The 21,676-nt window shown below is 39.5% G+C and overlaps 1 protein-coding gene across 7 annotated transcripts in view; it reads right to left on the reverse strand.

The window, feature by feature from the left end:
• The window catches only part of FBXW11 (F-box and WD repeat domain containing 11), a 130,894-nt gene extending 109,617 nt beyond the window's left edge, over positions 1–21,277 (reverse strand). For 4 of the 7 annotated variants that reach the window (XM_012765487.3, XM_012765485.3, XM_012765488.3 and 1 more), the window contains exon 1: positions 21,044–21,277. In XM_012765487.3, coding sequence (XP_012620941.1) covers positions 21,044–21,088 — 45 coding nt within the window. In that variant the 5' untranslated portion in view covers positions 21,089–21,277. Of the gene's footprint in view, positions 1–11,729; positions 11,891–21,043 lie in introns of all 7 variants that reach the window. The other 3 variants (XM_012765486.2, XM_075996287.1, XM_012765484.2) reach the window with 1 other exon arrangement.
• Positions 21,278–21,676: the final 399 nt, after the last annotated feature.

A 21,676-nucleotide genomic window follows, 5' to 3' on the forward strand; every position in this document is an offset into this window, starting at 1 on the left:
CCATCTCTACAAAACAATACAAAAAATTTAGCTGGACACGGTGACACACACCTGTAGTCCCAGCTACTAAGGAGGCTGAGGCAGAAGGATAGCTTGAGCCCAGGAGTTTGAGGGTGCAGTGAGCTATGATGACACCACTGCTCTCTAGCCAGGGTGACAAAGTGAGAGACCCTGTCTCAAAAAAAAAAAAAAAAAAATCAGCCAAGCCTTGTGATGCACAACTACAGTCCTAGCTACTCAAAATTATAGTCCTAGCTACTTGGGAGGCCAACAGAGGAGAATCACTTGAGCCCAGGAGTTCAAGACTGCAGTGAACTATTATTATCTGCATTCCAGCATGAGCAAAAGAGTGAGACCCATCTCTGAAAACAAAATAAAATAAAGTGAATATAAATAAATAAATAAATAAATAAATAAATAAATAAATAAATAAATAAATAAATAAATAGTGGGTAAAACCTTTGGCTATATAAAATACCTATGCTCCTAAAAATGTACAACTTCCTTTGATCCAACAATTCCACCTCTCAGAACTTATTCCAAAGTAATACTCATAGATGCATTAAAAGATTAAACTACAAGAAAGAATCCAGCTTTATTTTAATTGTTATAAATCAGTAAGAATTTAAATGTCTAATAAAGGAGTAGTTTAGTTAGCCATCTGCACATTCATACATTATTAGATACCGCTCAAAAACATTATAAAGAAAGATATAATGGGCTGGCGCGGTGGCTCACATCTATAATCCTAGCACTCTGGGAGGCCAAGGCGGGCGGATTGCTCAAGGTCAGGAGTTCGAAACCAGCCTGAGCAAGAGCCAGACCCCGTCTCTACTAAAAATAGAAAGAAATTAATTGGCCAACTAATATATATAGAAAAAATTAGCCGGGCATGGTGGCAAATGCCTGTAGTCCCAGCTACTCGGGAGGCTGAGACAGTAGGATTGCTTGGGCCCAGGAGTTTGAGGTTGCTGTGAGCTAGGCTGATGCCATGGCACTCTAGCCCCGGCAACAGAGTGAGACTCTGTCTCAAAAAAAAAAAAAAAAAAAGCAGCAGCAGCAGCAAGATAATATTGCAATTCCCAATCCTCATTAAAAGAAAAAAAAAGAAATATATAATAGTTGAGAGAAAGATGCCACAAAGTATACAGCAAAATTTGATCTAGGTAAATGGTTACACGATGCACTGTACACACATGTAAAACTTCACTGACCTATACACTAAATATGTGTGGTCTTTCCTGTAAGTTATATACAATAAAAAATATATATAGGCTGGGCACGGTGGCTCACGTCTGTAAACCTAGCACTCTGGGAGGCTGAGGCAGGCGGATTGGTCGAGGTCAAGAGTTCGAAACCAACCTGAGCAAGAGCGAGACCTGTCTCTACTATAAATAGAAAGAAATTAATTGGCCACCTAATATATATAGAAAAAAATTAGTGGGCATGGTGGCGCATGCCTGTAGTCCCACCTACTCGGGAGGCTGAGGCAGTAGGATTGCTTGAGCCCAGGAGTTTGAGGTTGCTGTGAGCTAGGCTGACGCCACGCACTCACTCTACCCTGGGCAACAAAGGGAGACTGTGTCTTAAAAAAAAAAAAAGAAAAAAAGAATACACACACACACACACACACACACATATATACACAAATGCCCTTTTAACTGATCTTTGTTCATTCTTTGAAGCTGGAAGCTTCTTACACAGTAGCCAGGTAGGGCTTCTGTCAGTCAATTATACTTCCAGTCTGTTCATTTACATGTTCTTCATGTCTACGTCCCTCAAAGTATCTGGGCTGGAGGTAACACTACATATCTGGAGTAACGGCACTGGCAGTGAGACCAGACAAAGCCATGCTCCAATCAGACAGGGAAGATTTCCAACAAAATACTTATTAACAGCACAGACAGTCTTAATATGGTATCATTTTAAGTATAGAGGACAGGACCTTGTGGATTCACTACACTTTTGATTAACCTCTTGTAGAGACTGTGAAAAAATTAAATACAAGCAAGCTGTTTAAAAATAAGCATTGCTAATATCTTTGTTTAAAAACTCAGCTACATAATTAAATACAAGCAGCAAGCTGTTTAAAAATAAGTATATAGCATTGCTAATATTTTTGTTGAAAAACTCAGCTGCATAATTTTTAAGAAAAGTGATAGAAAAAGAAGAACCACAATATAAATATTTACTTTATACACAATTTGCCGAAATAAAGCCAGGTTGGAGTCACATTTTTGCCAAGCATGTTATTTGCATATTATAAAACTAAATTTTACAGTGACAACAATGCATGAAACTATTACTACTGTCTTCCAAAATTAACAAATTATGAAAACAAGTGGTAAATTTCCAGAAACTGATTTAAAAATGAAAAGGTTTTTAGAAATAAGACTCCCTGTTGTATATAAAAGAGTATGATTTACATTCTTGACAATACATATATACACACTCACATCTATCAACACAGTCACCCATTCTACATCTAAAATGTCTCATTTCCTCCTCTTCATACCATCTGTTACTATCTTGTCATTTCTTCCCTGGAATATTCCAACAGTCTACTCATCTGTCTCCCTGCTCCAATTTGTCCTGCTCTAATGCATCCACTAAACTGACAGCCAGAGTGTGATCTCTGTAAAGTTTAGATCTTGCCCACCTTTATAATCAACTCCCCTCTCAAGTCCCTCCCATTCAACCACCTTCACACACTTCCTCCTATGTGTGCAAGGATCACAAGCTCAAAAATTTACATGACCAATTAGATAAAGTGGAAATGGCCTTACAGGGGCTATGGTGAACAGGAAAGTATTTAATACAAGCTCTGGCTCAAAAGGGCAACTACAGCAGGGTGCGGTGGCTCACGCCTGTAATCCTAGCTCTCTGGGAGGCTGAGGCAGGCGGATCACTCAAGGTCAGGAGTTCGAAACCAGCCTGAGCAAGAGCGAGACCCCGTCTCTACTATAAAAGAAAGAAATTCATTGCCCAACTAATATATATAGAAAAAAAATTAGCCGGTCATGGTGGCACATGCCTGTAGTCCCAGCTACTTGGGAGGCTGAGGCAGGAGGATCACTTGAAGCCCAGGAGTTTGAGGTTGCTTGTGAGCTAGGCTGATGCCACGGCACTCACTCTAGCCTGGGCAACAAAGCGAGACTCTGTCTCAAAAAAAAAAAAAAAAAGGGCAACTACTACTGAGCTCCAATTTTCAAGCAAAACCAGAAAATAGTGTTTTGATATGAAATGTCCCAATTTTCTTAATCTGTGCAGACCAAATAAAGATGTCTGTGAAGCTCGACCTATCCACCAGCAGCCTGTAAATTATGACCTAAACGGTAAAGCCCAACATTTGGTGGTTATAATCTACCTTTCCAAATTCATCTACCTCAGTCCCTTCCACACAAACTATACTGCAACAATCCACAGAACTACTTACTTGTCTCCCCCAACACACAACACATACCACTGTGTGCCAGCCACTGTTCACTCGTTTACCTCTGCTATGACGGGCACCCCGCCAATATATCCATGTCTATGTCTAATTTCTGCTCAGGTCTCAAAGGATAACTTTGAAAAATGTCCCGTATGAAATTTCCTTCCTTTTCTAACTCCCACAACACTGTATGTCTACCTCTCATGAGACTTACCAGTTTTCACATTAGGCTATAATATTTTTTAAGTAAAAGACTGCAAGCTTCTAGAAGTAACACATGCATCTGATTCTATTCTATACTTCCCGGGTCACCAAACAGTATCTGGAACAGAGTACATGCTCAATAATGAATTATGAAACTATTTATCTGCCTATTTATGTAACATTATGTGCCTCAATTTGATGGTTATTTACCAAAAGGTCCCACAGACTGAAAATCAAAATGCTAACCAGGTTTAGAAAAAAATCTCCATAACATTACATCTGAATCAGAAATGGCTCTTTTTAAAATTATTTCTTAGCTCTGTCCACCGAAAGGATATCGAAGTAATGACAAGCCACAGCAATGATTTTGGTTTCTAGATATCATTCCCCACTAAAAAAAAAAAACAAAAACAAAAAAAACCCAGAGCCTGTTGGAGCAATGGCAGATTCCTAATCTCCAAGGGAAGTACAAGGTGAGCCTGGGACATCTCATGCCAAAAAAAAGCCAAGAAACACACAAAGAATGATGGGGTTATGTCAAAAGAAAGCAAGAACTATCTGGAAGGAGCTCTCAGCAGCCAAATCTGGGACAATATGAGCCTCAATAAATACTGTAATTGATTAACACACTGAATAAATAAAAGCCCAGGAAAATATGGTGATAAAGGAAGAAGGAGAAATGGGGTGGCCTCTGTGAATGCTATCATAGCTAATAAATGTATGAGGAATGACAGAATTAGAAAACTACAATTTTGCAACCTCTATTGTAATAACCAATTTCAGGATCTGGATGCTGAAACCACTAGGCAAAGGTTATAGTGGTACAGGAGATTTACAAGGTGCCAAAATCATGTCCCATAGATCCCTCTCTAATAGCAAAGGAGAAATTTTACCTTCACAATGGAAAGATCTGGCTGTTGCCACTCATAATGGGATAACCTGTCATTTAGTGCCTCCTGATATGACTCAATGTGAAGTATACTTCACTTATGATGAAGCATTCATGTTAAAATATTTAACCTAGATGCCTCCCAATTAATTTCCACTTTACAGGAAGTATAGGAGCTAGAAAAACAAGTTAAATGAAACCATAAGGAAATATTTAAATAAATGCAGAATATTGCAAATCCTACAAAGCAACTGACTGAGCTAGACTGTTCAAAAAAGTTAATACCAGGAAAGGAGGAAAAAGGATAGAGAGAATTTCTAAATAATGTTCTAAATTTATTTTTTAAAAAATAAGTTTTAAAAATTTTTAGAAAAAGAGAGTAGAGACATAACCGAATGCAAAAGGTGCACTAGATCTTATTTTGTTGCTTTATTTGTCTTAAAGGAGACAGGGTGCTATAAAAGACATCCTTGGGACAATTAGGAAAATTTTAATTAAGTGAAAATTTGACATTATATTATGGAATTACCTTAGTTTTCTTAGATGTAAAAATGGATATGGTTATATATATAAAATATATGGAGATAGACATGGTTATGTGTATGTGCGCACATGTGGGGAGAGAGGGAAGGGGAGGGGAGTGAAAAGAAGGGAGGGAGAGAAGGAAAAGGGGAAGGAGAAGGAGGAGGAGGAGGAGGGTAGAGAGAGAGAGAAAGCGACTATCCTTATCCTTAGGAGATACATGCTGAAAAATCCAGGGGTTAAGTATCGTGATGTTTACAAATCACTTTCAAATTTTTAACAACAAAAAAGGGTATGTATTGCAGGAGGAAAGGGGACCCAGGAAGGGAAGGGAGAGGTGGGTAGAAGAGAAATGATCCAAACAGCAAAATGTTAACAATTGTTGAATCTAGGGGGAGAGAATATATGGGTTGTTGTACTGGTTTTTCCCAACTCTTCTGTATGTATGATATTTTTCATAATAAAAAGTGAAGGGAGGGGTTGGGTAGAGTGACTCACATCTGTGATCCTAGCACTTTGGGAGGAGAGTATCACTTGAGGCCAGGAGTTTGAGACCAGCCTGATCAAAGTAATAAAACCCTGTCTCTACAAAAAAATTAAAAATTAGTTGGGCATGGCTGAGAGAAGAAGACAGTTTGAGCTCAGGAGTTTGAGACTGCAGTGAGCTATGATAACATCTATAGCCTGAGCAACAGAGCAAGACCCTCTCTCAAAAAAAAAAAAAAAAGTCCAGCCTGAGCAAGATCGAGACCTCCATCTCTACTGTAAATAGAAAGAAATTACCCAAACAACTAAAAAAATAGAAAAATTAGCCAGGGATGGTGGCGTGTGCCTATTGTCCCAGCTATCCAGGATGCTGAGGCAGGAGAATGGCTTGAACCCAGGAGTTTTGAGGTTGCTGTGAGCTAGGAAGACGCCACAGCACTCTAGCCCAGGCAAGAGAGTGACAGTCTGTCTCAAAAGAATAAAATAAAATTAAAGAAGGGGAGAAAAAAGAGACGAACATTTTAAATATAACACCATGAGAGCATCAGGAAATAAGTGTACTCTTGCCCAACAAAACCTGTAAGAGTACGAATTGTTGCAACGTGACTGGAGAGCAATAGGGCAATGTGGCAATGTCCCTGTTAGACTTTTATAAGTGACAATCCAGCATGCCTACTCCTAGGAATCTGTCCTGAAGATATACTCCTTCATGTGTAAAACGACATATGCACAAAGTTATTCTTTATAGCATTATGTGTGACAGCAAAAGATTGGAAATAACCTACATATGCATCCATCCAGACTGATTACACAAATTATGGCATATTTGTGCAATAAATCAGCATGCATCTTTTAAATCATCTCAAAAAACATGAGAGCTCTTGGAAAATGATACAAAAGATGACCAAGTCATATTTTACATTAAAAAAATCAAGGTGCAAAACAATGTGTACAGCATACACATACCTACAGGAAGGTTACACAAGAATGTAGCTGGGTGGCTGGAACTAGAGGGAATGGGAGATGTTTGTTTGTTTGCTGTATACTCCCCATCATACCTTACTAAACTTGTTCCACAGATATGTTAGTAATTTATTCAAAAAACTGTCAAGTATTGACTGACTGTAGCCGTAATGAACTCTTCATGTCTCTCTGCTTTCATTACCAAAACTTAATTACAGTTGAGTTGCACGTCACCTAGGAATGAGGGTCTGAAGTATATAAGGTGAAAATAGCAGATAGCAAAAATATGCCTTAAAAATCTCTTAAGGATACAATGCGTAGGGATAGCCCCCCCCCAAAAAAAATAAAAAAATAAAAAAAATAAAAAAATAAAAAAAAAATCTCTTAAGGATATACCACACTAGAGACCAACACAGCATCTCAATAACTCCAACACAGCTTATTTTCACTCCAGCACTGGAACAGTTCACTGTTTCTTTAATTGACTAGTGGATAAAATAGCTGGCTTGTATTTAGGCCTCATGTTGTGATGTTAAAAATGTGTGTCTTTAAAATACCATAATCACACTCATCACAGCTAAAAAAGAGGCATTCAGGAATTGAGACAGGCTGAGAGAAGAGATTTCCATTTCCCATCTCACACTTGATCAGAACCTTCACTGTTTAGGTTCTTTTTCTCTTGTTTTTGTCACCAGATGCATAAAATTGAATTTGTGTAAATGTACATAAGATGTGCAGTGACAACACTGAGTTTTTAAGAACATATTTCAAACACTGTGCCTCTCTTAATTAAAAAAACTATTACAGCAGAAGAAAAAATCTCAACATAAACGTAACGGGCTATTTTGCTGACTGGGTATAAGTACAATATTAGTTAGATGTAACAAAAGTCCCAGGTCAAGAGGAAAAGAAGAGAGTGATAACAACGCCTCTTGGTCAGTATCACATATGATCTTAGGTTCTAAATTTAGCCCATTCCTTCATGTTGGCATTCCCACACACCAATATATATCATAGATTCTTCAATCAATACTCTGAGTAATCACACAACTATACTAAGTAAAGTCAGTTACCACTGGGGCTAAAAACTCCCAAGTATCTCTTTCTAACGCTACCCTCTCTGATGATGGCCGATATTCCTACTAGGTACTTCTCTTCTTAGACAATTCACCCATAGCCAACTTGAATTCACTATAACCCAAACTGAACTCATTCTCTTTCCTCCCCCAATCTGCATTTCTTCTAGTATTCCCTATCTTGGAGAAGAAAACAAACACCAATCCAGGTGCTCAAGGCAAAAAAATCTAAAATTCATACTATATTCTTTCTCTCTCCTACTACTATAAGCACCCCCCAAATTCTGTAGATACTACCATCTACATCTCTCTCAAATCCACCCCACCTCCATCATCCCCACTGTCAATACTTGGTTCACTTTCATCATTGCTCACTTAGACTAACTGGTCTCCTTGCCTTCAGAACTTTTCATTCCATCTTGCACATACACCTGCCAACATTAACTTCCTAAAATACGAATTTGGTCTCTACTTCAAGAAAAGAAGGAGAACACGTCCCAAAGTAATGATATAGTGAGCTAAAAACAAGTTCTATTTAATAACATGATGTAATGCAAAGAGTATGTACCATCAGGTATATATTTTTATGAATGTGTTCCTATTCTACAACATACTACATATGACCAAGTTAAATAAGCTAATACATGTGTTTTAATAGAAAGAAGCCATAGGGAAGCAGAAAAATTCAACTGTCTTTTCAGAGTCCAAAAATTCAACTATCTTTTTAGATCCACAAAATGGATCACAGCAGCAATGAAGGAAACTTAAGGAAAACAAAGTGCCTCCCAGATCTTAAGTCAACAGTGTATTCAAGCCAAGGAATCGATCTAAAAAGGAATGTCTTAATGAAAAAAGAATTTGGGAAGCAAAAGCAAGCAAAGAAGATGAAGGAAGAGCTTTTGCCATAGGGAAAAACCACCATCCCTAAATAAGCTGAATGAAGCTGTCTCAGTCCCAGTCCAGCAGACATCTCACTTCCTTGGTTGAGTCTATTATCTGACCTGATGGGTAAAGTTTGCCTACATGGAGAGAATAATCCAGTCATTTGGTTGAGTCTTCAGGTCTCCCTGACTATTGTTTCTTATTTGAAAAATATTAAACTAGCATATTAATAAGGACCTAGTAAGTAAATATATCAGAAAAGAATATAGTAATTATGCAACACATATATCATTATAAATTAATCAATTAGAATTCTAGTTTTGCACATTTGTCTTATAAGGGTGGTTAATGTTAGTCCAACCCTGGGATAAGGAGATGCTTTGGGCATGCTGATCTGATCAGATTTCTGAGGGAGCTAAACCAAGGGTCAGACCTAGGGTGATGTTTAATTCTAAAATTTCACATGTGGCTATTTAGATATAAATTTAATTAAAGATTAAAAATTCAGTTACTTAGTCACATAACCACATTTCAAAATAGTCACATGTGAATAGTGGCTACCACATTGAATAGTGCAGATACTGAGCATTTCAATCACTGCGAAAAGTTCTATCAGACAGTACTATTCTGAAAGATAATCTCAAAATAGCCTCTTGCAAGTTACCTTGGGAAACAGCCTGAGCTAGATTGTTTTCTCAGAAGATAAAAAATAAATATTCAGGCTGGCTGGCGTCTATAATCCTAGCACCTAGGGAGGCCAAGACAGGAGGATCACTTGAGGCCAGGAGTTCTAGACCAGCCAGGACAACATAGTGAAACTCTATCTCTATCCCCGCCAAAAAAAGTATATTAGCAGGACATGGTGGTGCACTTTGTAGTCTCAGCTTCTAGAGAGGCTAAGGTAGGAGGACTGCTTGAGCCCAGGAACTTGAGGTTTTGGTGAGTTTTAACTGTGCCACTGCACTCCAGCCTGCATGAGAGAGGGACCCTATCTCTTAAAAAAAGAAAAAGAAAGGAGGAAAGAAATATCTAACAATTGTTTCCTTTCCTTTCGCAATGATTTCTTAAAATCAAAATATATAGTTTTAGTCTTCAAAATTTCTGCCCCTCAATTATTGGATGATACTCTAAACTAGAGGTAGTACAGCGGAGGTTAGAAGCATGTTCTTTGGAGCCAGACTGACTAGGTTCATATCTCATCTTTGTCTCTTACAAGATGTGTGACCTTGAGCATGTTATTTAACTACTCCATCCCTCATTTTCTTTACCAGTAAAGTGGAAATAAAGATACCTACCTCATCCAGGTTACTACAGGTTTAAGTATTCCTAATCTGAAAATCCAAAATGCTCCCAAATCTGAAACTTTTTGAGTGCTACCACATGCTCAAAGGAAATGTTCATTGGAGCATTTTAGACTTCAGATTTTCGGATTAGGGATGCTGAATCAATATAGTACAAAAATTCCAAAATAAAAAAAAAAAATCCAAAATTCACAACACTTCTAGTCCCAAGCATTTTGGATAAGGGACACTCAATCTGTATAAAATGAATTTATTATACATACAAACTATCTAGAACCATGCTCAATATAGAGTGTTAACAATTATTATTTCTAGGCCGGGCGTGGTGGCTCACACCTGTAATCCTAGCACTCTGGGAGGTCCAGGCTGGCGGATTGCTCGAGGTCAGGAGTTCGAAACCAGCCTAAGTGAGACCCCGTCTCTACTAAAAATAGAAAGAAATTAATTGACCAACTAAAAATATATATACAAAAAATTAGTCAGGCATGGTGGTGGATGCCTGTAGTCCCAGCTACTTGGGAGACTGAGGCAGCAGGATCGCTTGAGCCCAGGAGATTGAGGTTGCTGTGAGCTAGGCTGATGCCATGGCACTCACTCTAGCCTGGGCAACAAAGTGAAACTCTGTCTCAAAAAAAAAAAAAAAAAACACAATTATTATTTCTACTAGTACTACCACCACCACCACCAGCCCAGCTCTTAAGAGAACAAATGTGAAAAATGTTCACAAGGCAGAAATGTTAGCAAATGTAAATGAATTAAACTAAAATGAGAATCACAAAGACAGTGTGTCAATCTATGATTTAAAAAAAAAAATGTTTAAGATCAAAAGGAATGGGGTAATCTGGAGAAAACATTAAATACTGAAGTCATGTTTTCAAGAGAGTTGCATGACAATGTCTTACTTATAAGGCAAACAAACCACTGGTCAAAAGAAGTCTACATAATGAGCTGCTGAGCTATTCAAATAACCCATAAATACAAAGGAGGAACTGAGAAAATACATGTTTGAGTTCACTAGACCAAATGATACTTCCCCGTCAAGCATGTTTTGACATTTAAATGCACTGCCTTTTTTATACTCCCTAAATTATGTTTAAGTTCACTTGATGGACTGAAGATCTGATTTTTCAGCAAGCAAGCAGAGTACCAGATTAAATGATTAAAATACCATGCCAAACAATGATCCAGCATGTGTTCTTCCAGTGGAAACCCACTGTAGAAAATCACACTTTGCTCTCAAAGACAGGCAATTTAAAAATCCAGAAATTGAAGTACAAACTTCAGCATATATAGTAAGATGGAAAGAGTCAGAGCTTTGGGGACACACAGACCCAAGTTTAAAGCTTGACTATGCCTTTTACTAACTGTATGACCCTGAGCAACTTGCACTTAAAGCTTCTGAGCTTCATTTCACTAGTTGTAAAATGCAGGTGAAGTCCCATGCCGGTTAAGAAATATATGTAAAGTGCATACAAAGGTGCCTGTAGCAGATGCTCTCAATAAACAGCTGCTACAGTCAGTAAACGATCCTAAGAAGACACTCCAAGAGTCCTAAGAATAAAAGGCCAACACTTCACATGGCAATTACAAAATATATTGTGACCAGGTATTTATTAACTATAAATCATGTCAGATAATGCCTCAAAATTACAATTTGTTTTCCATATTTTATAAACTATTCCTCCCCCCAAAAAATTTCACTGTTTACTATATTCCGTGTGACACTATGACTAAAAATTGTTTGGGCCTATAGTAAAAATAACTGCACACTATTACACCGAAACAAAATTTTTAACTAGCACTTCTGCCACATATACCTCTACCGAACTACACCCAAACATGACACTAAGCATAAATACCTAATATTTTTCCTTTCCCTATTAATGGACAAAAGAAATAAAGGAAAGGATTTTTAAAATTTCTTTCATCGAGTTGAGTTCCACAAAACAAAACAATACAGGGTAATCGCTTACCTGGAAAATATTTTGTACTTCAGATCCACCAATCCAGAATGAATGGGGTATTCCCTTTCAGACTAGTCTGAGAAAAGACAGCAGTCAAGCATCTTCCAAGATTCTTTCCGTTTACTGTATCCAGCTTTCTTCAACAAAATCCCAAACATGCACTTCGGTAACTGTTGAAAGACAGAAAGCAATCCATACACCCACCATGGCACCAGCGGCAAAAGACAGCCACCAAGAATGGAAGGAAGGGTCAATGGAATGGTGGATCTGAGGCACAGAAAAAAAAGTTACAACCCCTGAGTCAGCTATTTGGCATAAAAGGTCTGTGGCTGTATTCCTCATCTCTGTGTTGAAAGAAGGATATGAAATTCTATATAGCAAATAACAAAAATATCTGTAATATTGATATTTACTCATGAAAAACAGCATGCAATTTACAAATAAGAGCAGCTAAAAACTTACCCTATCATCCACATAAATTGTCCCAGACCATTCAACTACCATGACCTTCCTTATCCATTTTCTAAGACTGCTCCTCCACCATTACAAAAACAGTTTGTCAGCCAAAAATAATGGTATACGAAGTCTCAAATATCTCTCTATAAAGATCTTTATTTAAGCACCTAACAAAGAAATCTTTTGGTTTGCTACATATAAGACATCAATCATGTCTACAAGTTACCCAAATCCTCAACCTTCAGCTGAAATGCAGGACATTTTAAACACATAATTTAAGAGTGAAATTCTGATTCAATAAAGGCCAATCCCCCACAATGGCCCATCATTGGGTAAACTGGGGAAAAATAAAGAACACTAATAAGCAATTTGCTAGGTGACACCTTTAAATAAAAGCCCAGTCCATATCATATTAACATTCTTTTTCTATCATACCAAATTAGACTGCATTCTAAACTAGGAGAAAGAGAAAAAGGCACTTAACAGGATGACACAGATAAAAACTTAAAAGACTGTGAGCTTACTGGCACATAAATTTGCTATTTCCTCAATTGCTATTACACTACTGCCAAAATGTTCCTACAGTAATTATAATAATATCTACCTTTATTTGGAGGACTATTAATGGGCCGGGCCCTTTACATTAATTACCGATATTTAATTCTCAAAAAAGATGCAGGTAAAGAAGTAACTTGCCCAAAGTCCCACATCTACTAGGTGGTAGAGCCCATGCCCTTTTCACAGAGTACTGCTGCCCCCCAAGTCCAAGGGTCAGAAAGGCAACGATTTCTTGGACAAGAGAAGAAGCCAAGCTTTACTCTCAAAAGCCCTAAGTTAATTAACTTCAGAATGGAGAACTACAAAAATACAGAAAAGTAAATATTTCAGCCCAGCTGAACCAGTTGAGCCCTCCTGAAAGGGCTAACTTCCTAGGTCCTGCCACTTAGAAAAGCATTTCATCAACAAAGAGCCATGCAATTCAAAGGCCCCCAACATTAATGTTAGAACAAAACACATTATAATGGTGCTCAAGTAGTCTTTGTGTTTAGCAGCAACAATTGTGTCCGTAACAAAGAATCTCAAATCCACTTGAACCCAAGTAATGTTTAAATTCCAAGATTTGTTAAAAGTCCACAGGCAGTGGCTAAAGATGTGCTGCTTTTCACATTGTAGGCAAAGCAATGGAAGTGACTGAAGTACCAGTCTGTGATTAACTTTACCATAACAATCAGATGAAAATATCGTAATACCTACAACTTAAAAGAGGTCATACAGTAAAATCCCAAGCAAATAATGAGTGCTCAAGTTTTTCCCAGTAAGTATATTACTCTCGAGTCTAAGAATAACCAGGAACCCAATTTTGATAAAGTAGCTAGCGAGCTATGGTAGTAGCTAACTGCTAAAGCAATACACCATGATTTTCAAAGTTTAAGTTATTGTTATATCCAAAATGCAGAACAAGGTATAAAAAAGACAACCACAATAATTTGATTACGACTCATTTCTGGACCTCTTGAATCCTCAAACCTTTTCCTTATACTAGTGAGTTAATTTTTCCCCCTTCCCTTGGGGAAAAAAATAAATTCTTGAATGCCTGATTTGTGACAAGTCTTATGCTAGACATACAAAGATTAGCAGATGCTTGAATAGGAGTGTCAGGACTGAGTTCAATATATCTTATTATTAATTCTCAAAATTGGCTAAATGTTCTCAATGTCGTTTGTTTGTTTGTTTGAGACAGAGTCTCACTCGCTTGCCTGGGCTAGGGTGCCATGGCGTCAGCCTAGCTCACAGCAACCTCAAACTCCTGGGCTCAAGCGATCCTCCTGCCTCAGCCTTCCAGGTAACAGGGACTACAGGCACATGTCACCGTGCCCAGCTAATTTTTTCTATTTTTAGTTGTTTGGCTAATTTCTTTCTATTTTTTAGTAGAGACGGGGTCTCGCTCTTACTCAGGCTGGTCTCCAACTCCTGAGCTCAAGCAATCCTCCCACCTCCGCCTCCCAGAGTGCTAGGTACCACGCCCAACCTCAATGTCATTCTTTAAAAATAAAAATTAAAAATTACTCAAGTTCCTTTTTCTCAATGGTAGAGCCCTCATTTAATCTTTATTTTATTCTGTGGATTTGAGGCTCTAAAGAATAGTTTCCTACATTCATTATACTTGTATTTGCACACCTCTCTATTCACAAGCAGAAACTTTTTTTTTTCATTTTTTATTTTAATGTCCCAGTGTTTCTACTTTACAGCTTTCTATTCCGTAAAGGTCTTCATTGTTGACTAATCCTGGGAGGGAATTTCCTAAAAATGCCTCCTGCTGACATCATAGAACTCTGCTATCTTTTAGGTTTTTTTAAACAGTAAGATCAAGATTAGAGATACACCCTACTGGATTATCAAGTCTTCCTGGTTGGTCTCTCATTTGCCTACAAAGACAAACTTCCTGTTAAGCAATTGTGATCAGCAGAAACTTAACAAAAGGTAACAAGCACATTCTTGACCAACAGGTTTCCCCTCCCCACTGTCAACTAATTCAATAAACACAATACAACTAAGAAGGAAATCTTACATGGATACTTACTGCTTATTCTGTGAAGGCCAAAATCATCAGCTTTCCTGATGATAAGAATGAGAATTCAAAAATCACAATTTGCCAGTCTAAACTAAACTGATCAAACAAACATAAATCAATGTTCGATGTTAATACAAACTAATCACCAGTCTCCTTCTACCAGGATACCTAAAACAGGGCTCGGTGGGTTTTCTCTACAATTAGAGCTTAGGTCTAATTATACTAAATTGGTTGTTCTTAATAACTGTAACAGTCCACAAAATTAGTTGTTCTTAATAACTATAACAGTCCCTCCCAGATTTTCCAAGACAGTATTGATTCTATATTATTTCATCATTTCCTCCAAAGATGGCTCATCAAATGTATGGCTAAAAGCAACTAAATGTTAGGCCTTTGTAAAGCTTCACAAATAAATACATGCACAATGCAGGGGAAAATATCAAAACCTTTTCCACACCATCTATCCTGATCTTGCTTTACAAAAGCAAAATCCCTGTACTTGTGGGGAAAGTTAGTATGGCCAGCACTTGCAGAATAGCAATCCTCCGAAAAGTCCTTTCACGTACATCACTCATGTAATCCTTCCAAAAACTCACAGCCATATCTAAGTTTTCTTATTTTTACAGATAATAAAATCACACTACAAAAAGGTTATCTCTTGTAAGGTCACACAGCTAGCAAGTGACAAAGTTAGGAAATAAACTTAAGTGTTTCCCTCTAAAGCCCATGCCCCTCCTGCTAGCTAGCTAAATCATGCTTTTCTAAGGTCATAGAACCCTTAGAGCTTATCAAATGTTTGGCAAATTCACACCAACAGATATAAAAGGAATTTGGTTTCCTCAATTCTTTGCTAACACCCACTCTCTGGGATATATAAAAATCAATATGCACGCGTGGAAAAGTCTGTAATAGTGACAATGTCTATGGATGACCTGTGTATCACATACCATCCACCTCTCCCCTTCACCAGTCTTTCTCCCCAATTCATTTCTACCTTTGTCTAAAGCTTATCAAAAGGAAATCTTAAAAGGTTTCACAGGACGAAAAAAAAGAAAACTTAACATTAATTTAAATCAGTAAATATCTACTGAGGACCCACATGCTAAGCACTATAAAGGAGTAAAAGGGCAATCAGACACAGCTTCTGGAAAGGGAGTTTAGACACAATCACAAGTTGTTATATACAAGAAGGTATGATAAATTCCAAAAAAGTTAAGAACTGATTATTGTGAGAAGTAGCAAAGTAGGTGAAATTTCCCAGAAAAGAGGATGGTTAAGATACAGGCAGAAAGCAATAATGTATGAAAATGATTACCAGAAAAATTCAACTCAGCATTTACTGAACACCTACTACAAAGAAGGCACTGTGAGTCTGAAGGAGCTGTGTGTCATAGGAAGATAAATAAGGCCCCATGCCTTCCCATGAGGAGTTTAATCATTTAATCGGGGACACAAACAGGTAACTATAATACAAGCCTAGAATATGTTAAGTGCTACAAGATAAATACAAAGTACCAGAATTCATTCATTTCATTTAACAATGATTATCACATAGGCAGGGCTACAGACACAAAAACAAGATGGTATCTGCCACCATAACATAAACTGGCATTAAGAGAGGTGACATTTATTGTGTTTTGAGGGAGGACAGGACTTCATCAGCATAGCCAGAAGAGAAGATCGCTGAGATGTGACCTAAGTCAATCTGGCCAGAGAACCAACTATTAGGTCCTTTTGGTAAATAACAGTAGTCTTCAATAAGTGGGTTTAGGTCAGCTCCTATCAGTGCTGACACAGGAAACTGTGAGCAGAACTTAGAGGACCATGGTTCCCCATGCTTTGGATGGAATACAGAATAAGTGAGGAAAGAGGGAAGAAAAGCCAGAAGAGAGAATGGAATTAGAAGGGAGATTGAAATTGGAATCACTAGGACTTAAAATGTTTTCATTTCTGTGAAGTGCAAATATCACAAGGTAGAACCCAGAGATCTCACAGAGCAGAAAACTGTTTCTAGAATTCATAGGCTCAAACAGCACTAATAAAAGGGATATATACTGTTTTCTGTATCTATGTAATGGCTTAGTGATTCTCCTCGGCTACCTGTCTCAGTCTGCAGGATACAGACTATGGCAGTAAGGGGTCAAGAATGCCAAGACTGGTGTGCAGCAAACATGTTTATCCTTGTCAAATCTGAACAGAGATCTAACCTACTGCAAAATCAAGAGTAAAAATTGATACATTTGAGCCACAGTCTCTTCAGGCACGCCAATGAGTTCTGTAAATATAAATATGTATGTGGCTAATTTATTTGGACCCTACTGAAACATGCTTCTGATTTCATCTGCATTTGGTATAAGTTAGCACTCCACTAGAAGTACAGAGGATAAGTGATAGTGACAAAGTAAGATCCAATTTCTTGAAGGAGTTGCTAAACAATCTCACTTACCCCATTTATAAAGTCAATGACAAGTAGGAAAAAAGATCGAAAAAAAAAATTTCCAGTTTCTTTCACCCCCTTGGCCTTGTGGCCTGCCTGTACTTAAACAGTTCTACAAACTACATCACACCTCCTTAATAAGGATCAATGCATTTTAATGTATATTACTTCATTCAACAAGTAATATAGTCACTTAAGAGATAGCACAGAAGGGAAATGACTCACTTAACACATTAATTGCCATGTGAGTTGTATTTAACTCAGGCTAGTTTTTGAGCCTGGGACTTCCTGAAGCATATGTAACTCACAAGTCTCTTTACCTTCGTGGCAGTGTGAACTATTTTTCAAGTTGCATATAACTTACACACAGAAAACAGTAAGATATAACAAATATTTTATTAAATTAGAAAGGATCATTCATTTTTGAAGTTTTTATTCTATTTACATAATTAAACATCGTGGCCCCAAGGAAAAAAATTATTTTTTTCTAATGTGGCAGTCAATGTGTTAAAGTCCCTTAGCAAAGAGGGGAATCATTCTACAACAAACAACAGAGTATAAACTGCTCATTAATTGTGTAACTGGGGGAGGAGATTCATTCACATCCATCCACAGAAGGGGCAGAATACCTTTCCTAAACTTAAAACATCAATTTCTGCTATCTTCTAATCCGGGGGCTAACCATCTTTCTCTTCCAATCGGCAGCTCCTGTGAGTGCTTTCCAGTGATGAGTGCCTGAACATCAACACATATTTCTAACTCAAGGGTTAATAAATGTCATGTGATATATATTGTACAATTCTCATTCTTTCCAGTGAAGTACCAAACTAAACATAGCCTGGTGAACTTTATGTGTTTCAAAAATGGATTACTAATTTTCTACCTCATTCATAATAAGGTTGATTTTACCAAAGTCAGAAGTTTAAAAAACAGGCCCACCAACTAGTTAGAGTATTGGGTCAATATAATATAAGGCCAAGAAAGTCATCTGCTGGTTAAATTATTTACCATCAACAATTGTAAACTCAGTTGTCTGAGTTAAGCTTATAGACTTTAATAATATTAATGTCTGAATCCTATGCAGTGGGGTCAGTGGGAGAAGCACCCTTGGTGGACCCAGGCCTCAGGTAGGGACAGGAATCAGAGTAGGGGTTATATTTTGGAGATTTAATTATTCTGCTATCACCAATTTTATTTCCTACTAAATTTATCAAAAATCCAAGGAAAAAAGGAATCATAATCAAGGAAAGTAGAGAGACAAAGATTAACAAATGAAGATAACCAAGAAGTCTGCTTCCTCTTTTTAATATAGCACACTCTGGAATAGCAAATGAAAGTTATCTTGTCAACCATTAAGTACCAAACTGGTACACGCAGCACAATCACAAATACCTGAGTATTGAAGCTGACTCATAAAAACCTAAAAATATTTCATGCTTTACGCTTTTAAAATACCATCAGTTTAACCCCTTCCCCTTCTTCAATCACGTTATTTTGAAACCAATGTAAAAAAATATTTTTAACCTAGTTCTAGAAACTGTAATTTAAATGCAATGAATACAGAAAGCCATCTGCAATTAGATTTTAAGGTATTATCATCCTTACATTTGATCCTGGATTTAATCAGTTGTTAAGCACCTGTGCTAACTACTATACTAAAATACATATAATGTATGTTTATGAAAAGAGTTGTGTAAGAGTCTTAACTAATATGCCTTTCAGGAAATACCAAAATTCTTAAATAAAAAGTCATTTTAAAATTGATCATAACTACTAAACTCTTTGTTAAATTTTCTAAGAATCCCAGTTTAAATCCCAGTTTATAATGTCCTTAAAAGGCTGAAATCTCTTTTCAGATCAGAGACAAGTATTACCATGTAAAAACAAAACTTTTTAAGTTATGAGCATAAGAAGCCAGTAAATTTAAGCCAAAGATTTTTTCCCCCATACACTCAAAGACACTGACTCGGGTTACGCTGTATTTCTTCTAATCCTTTTGAAAATAAAGACATTTTAGCTATTTTTTTTAAAAGAAACTGAAATGGAAGGACTTCGGAAGAGCTATTTTCAAAGAGGTAACAAGTTACAACTTTTCAATATGAAATATTCCTCCTGTAGTAACTATTGGTACATCGTTAAGAATCTGTAGTATATATGCCATTTCAGTTAAGATATTTAGAAAATAATCCACTACAAAAGCTTCAGAATATCAAACACTTGCCTAAAAATTTGATCAATTATGCTGAAAAGGAAGAATTACTCAGTAAGTGACATTATGCCTTTTAAAACAACCACACATGCACATACACACAAAAATCAAAAACTGCCAGGTTTTCTTTTTTCTCCAGTTTTCAAGAATGCTGGAGAAGACCAGTTCTGAGAATTATGCAAAAGACAGCAAACATTAAGCTGCCTCTGTATGTATGCTACTGTACTTCCATTTTTAAAACAAGCATCTCAACTCCCCAGACACCACCATCCACAGAAACCATGCAGCTATCCAACAGACTTTCAGTGTCACCATTTATTATTTATAGCATTAAATGGGGGAAGTGGCTCTGATGTCACCAACCCTACCCAGTGGAATCACTGACTCAATAAACATTTTCACACTGAAGAAAATCTGGCTAGGAAAACATTTTGCTGGGTTAAGTAGATTCTTCCACCTTTCCTCTCAACCCTGGGGCAGAAGTTGTTACTGTGTTAGGAGAGATACAAAGAAACTGTCAAGGTTTCCACAGGAAGAAACCCGAGGCATGTCCATTTGCTGAGGCAGACTTCCTCCTCCCAACTCTCCAGAGCCCAGTTTGATTTCCCTAATGTTCAAACTGGCAGGCAATACCTGCCATGTTTTATTTCTTCCACCGAATCATCCACCAATTGGCAAATTCTTCACTTCTACTAGCCACTCTCTCATGGTCCTGTTTCTAAAAATCCCTTCTGGCTCCAAATCCTAAAGCGGAAGGGGCTAGGGGGGCGTCCGCGGAGCAGGGAGTCTGGCCTGGCTGCCAGTGGTTTCTAACAGAAGAGTGGTCGCCTCCCCAGGGGCCAAGGATTCCCCTCCTTTTTTTCTTTTCCTCTGAGAAGAAAGAACTGGCGGCAATCATGAGGATGACCCCCTCCCCCTTCCTCCCCAATTTCCCAAAGCAGCTCGGGAACACGTGAAGTTACGGTTTCTCTTTCCTGGGCGACGGAACCCAGAGTACCTGGGGCCTTGCTATGCAAACATCCCTCTCTGCCGGGTAGGAAACCCTTTGTCCGAGAAGCCGGACACCACAGGGGCCCGGCAAAGAGGGCCCCTGTCCGCCACAGCCTCAAACCCGCGAGCTCCCTAGCCCCAGCCGTGGAGGGCCTATCCCGGCATCCACACACCCCTAGGCTGGGAAGAGGGTGCTGAGACCCCGGCGAGGACGCGGAGGCCGAGGCGGCCCCGACCGACGTCCTCCCGACCCCCTCCCACCACCTCACTCGGGCTGAGCGGGGCTTGCAAGCGCGCTGCGGGCCTGGGCCAGAGACACAGAGGGGAAACACCGCCTTCTAAAAGGGGGAGAATGCGATGCGAGAGCCAGAGTGACCTAAGTCTGCAGCACAAACGAGCGAGGGTCGTCCGAAAGATGGGCCCGGGGACGGGACGGGGAGAAGGGAGAGAGCGGAGGGGCACGGAGGGGGCCGGGCCAGGTCCGGCCTGAGAGCTCGAGGGATCCGGAGGAACAGCGCCAGGCCCGAGGCCAGGGAAGGCGGGTGGGCCGAGGCGGCGGGGAAGGGCCAGAGCCGGCCTCTCGCCGGACGTTGAGGGGAGCAGGCCCGCCCCGGGGCCAGACGGACGGAAGAACAGACGGTCCAGCGGGCCGCACTCACCATGAGCTCGATGGTCTTGTCCTCAATCACCGAGTCGGGCTCCATGGCGACCCCGGCGGCCCCGCCTCGCTCTCCCCGCGCAGCAGCGAACGGCCCGGGCGGAGGAGGCGACGGCGGAGGCGGCAGAGGCGGAGGCGGCTATCGCACCCACTCTAGCTGCCAGCCCGCCCGGGCCGCCGGCAGCTCCGCCCTCCCCCTCGGCGAACGCAGTACGCAGAGCAGGGACTACAGCTCCCAGCAGGCGCCGCGGGCCCCGCAAGGCGTTGTGGGAACGAGAGGCCGATCCCAGGCCAATCTCTCCTGGCTTCCCGAAACTGAACCCTGAGCTGACAGGAGCACTGGACTGTGCGCGCGGGACGTGCAGCCCTGAAGAATTAAGGGCTCGCTCAGGGTAGGGCCTCGGCAGCGCCACGACTACATGTCCCAGAAAACCCTGCGCTGTGGTTCTCCTTCCGGCTAGTTCCTGCTGACTTCCCGGCAGCCCAAGGCTGCCCAGACCGGGACGGAAACTCCAAGGCGACTTCTCACTTGTCAGAGATCCTCAGTGTGCGCCGGTTTCCGCACATGCGCGGTCGGTGGCCGCAGTGCCCACTCGACGTCTGGATAGCTGCGCGGCGGGTCCGCGAGTGTCTG

This window comes from Microcebus murinus, chromosome 21 (assembly GCF_040939455.1).
Source record: "Microcebus murinus isolate Inina chromosome 21, M.murinus_Inina_mat1.0, whole genome shotgun sequence".
Classification (NCBI taxonomy): Eukaryota; Metazoa; Chordata; class Mammalia; order Primates; family Cheirogaleidae; genus Microcebus; species Microcebus murinus.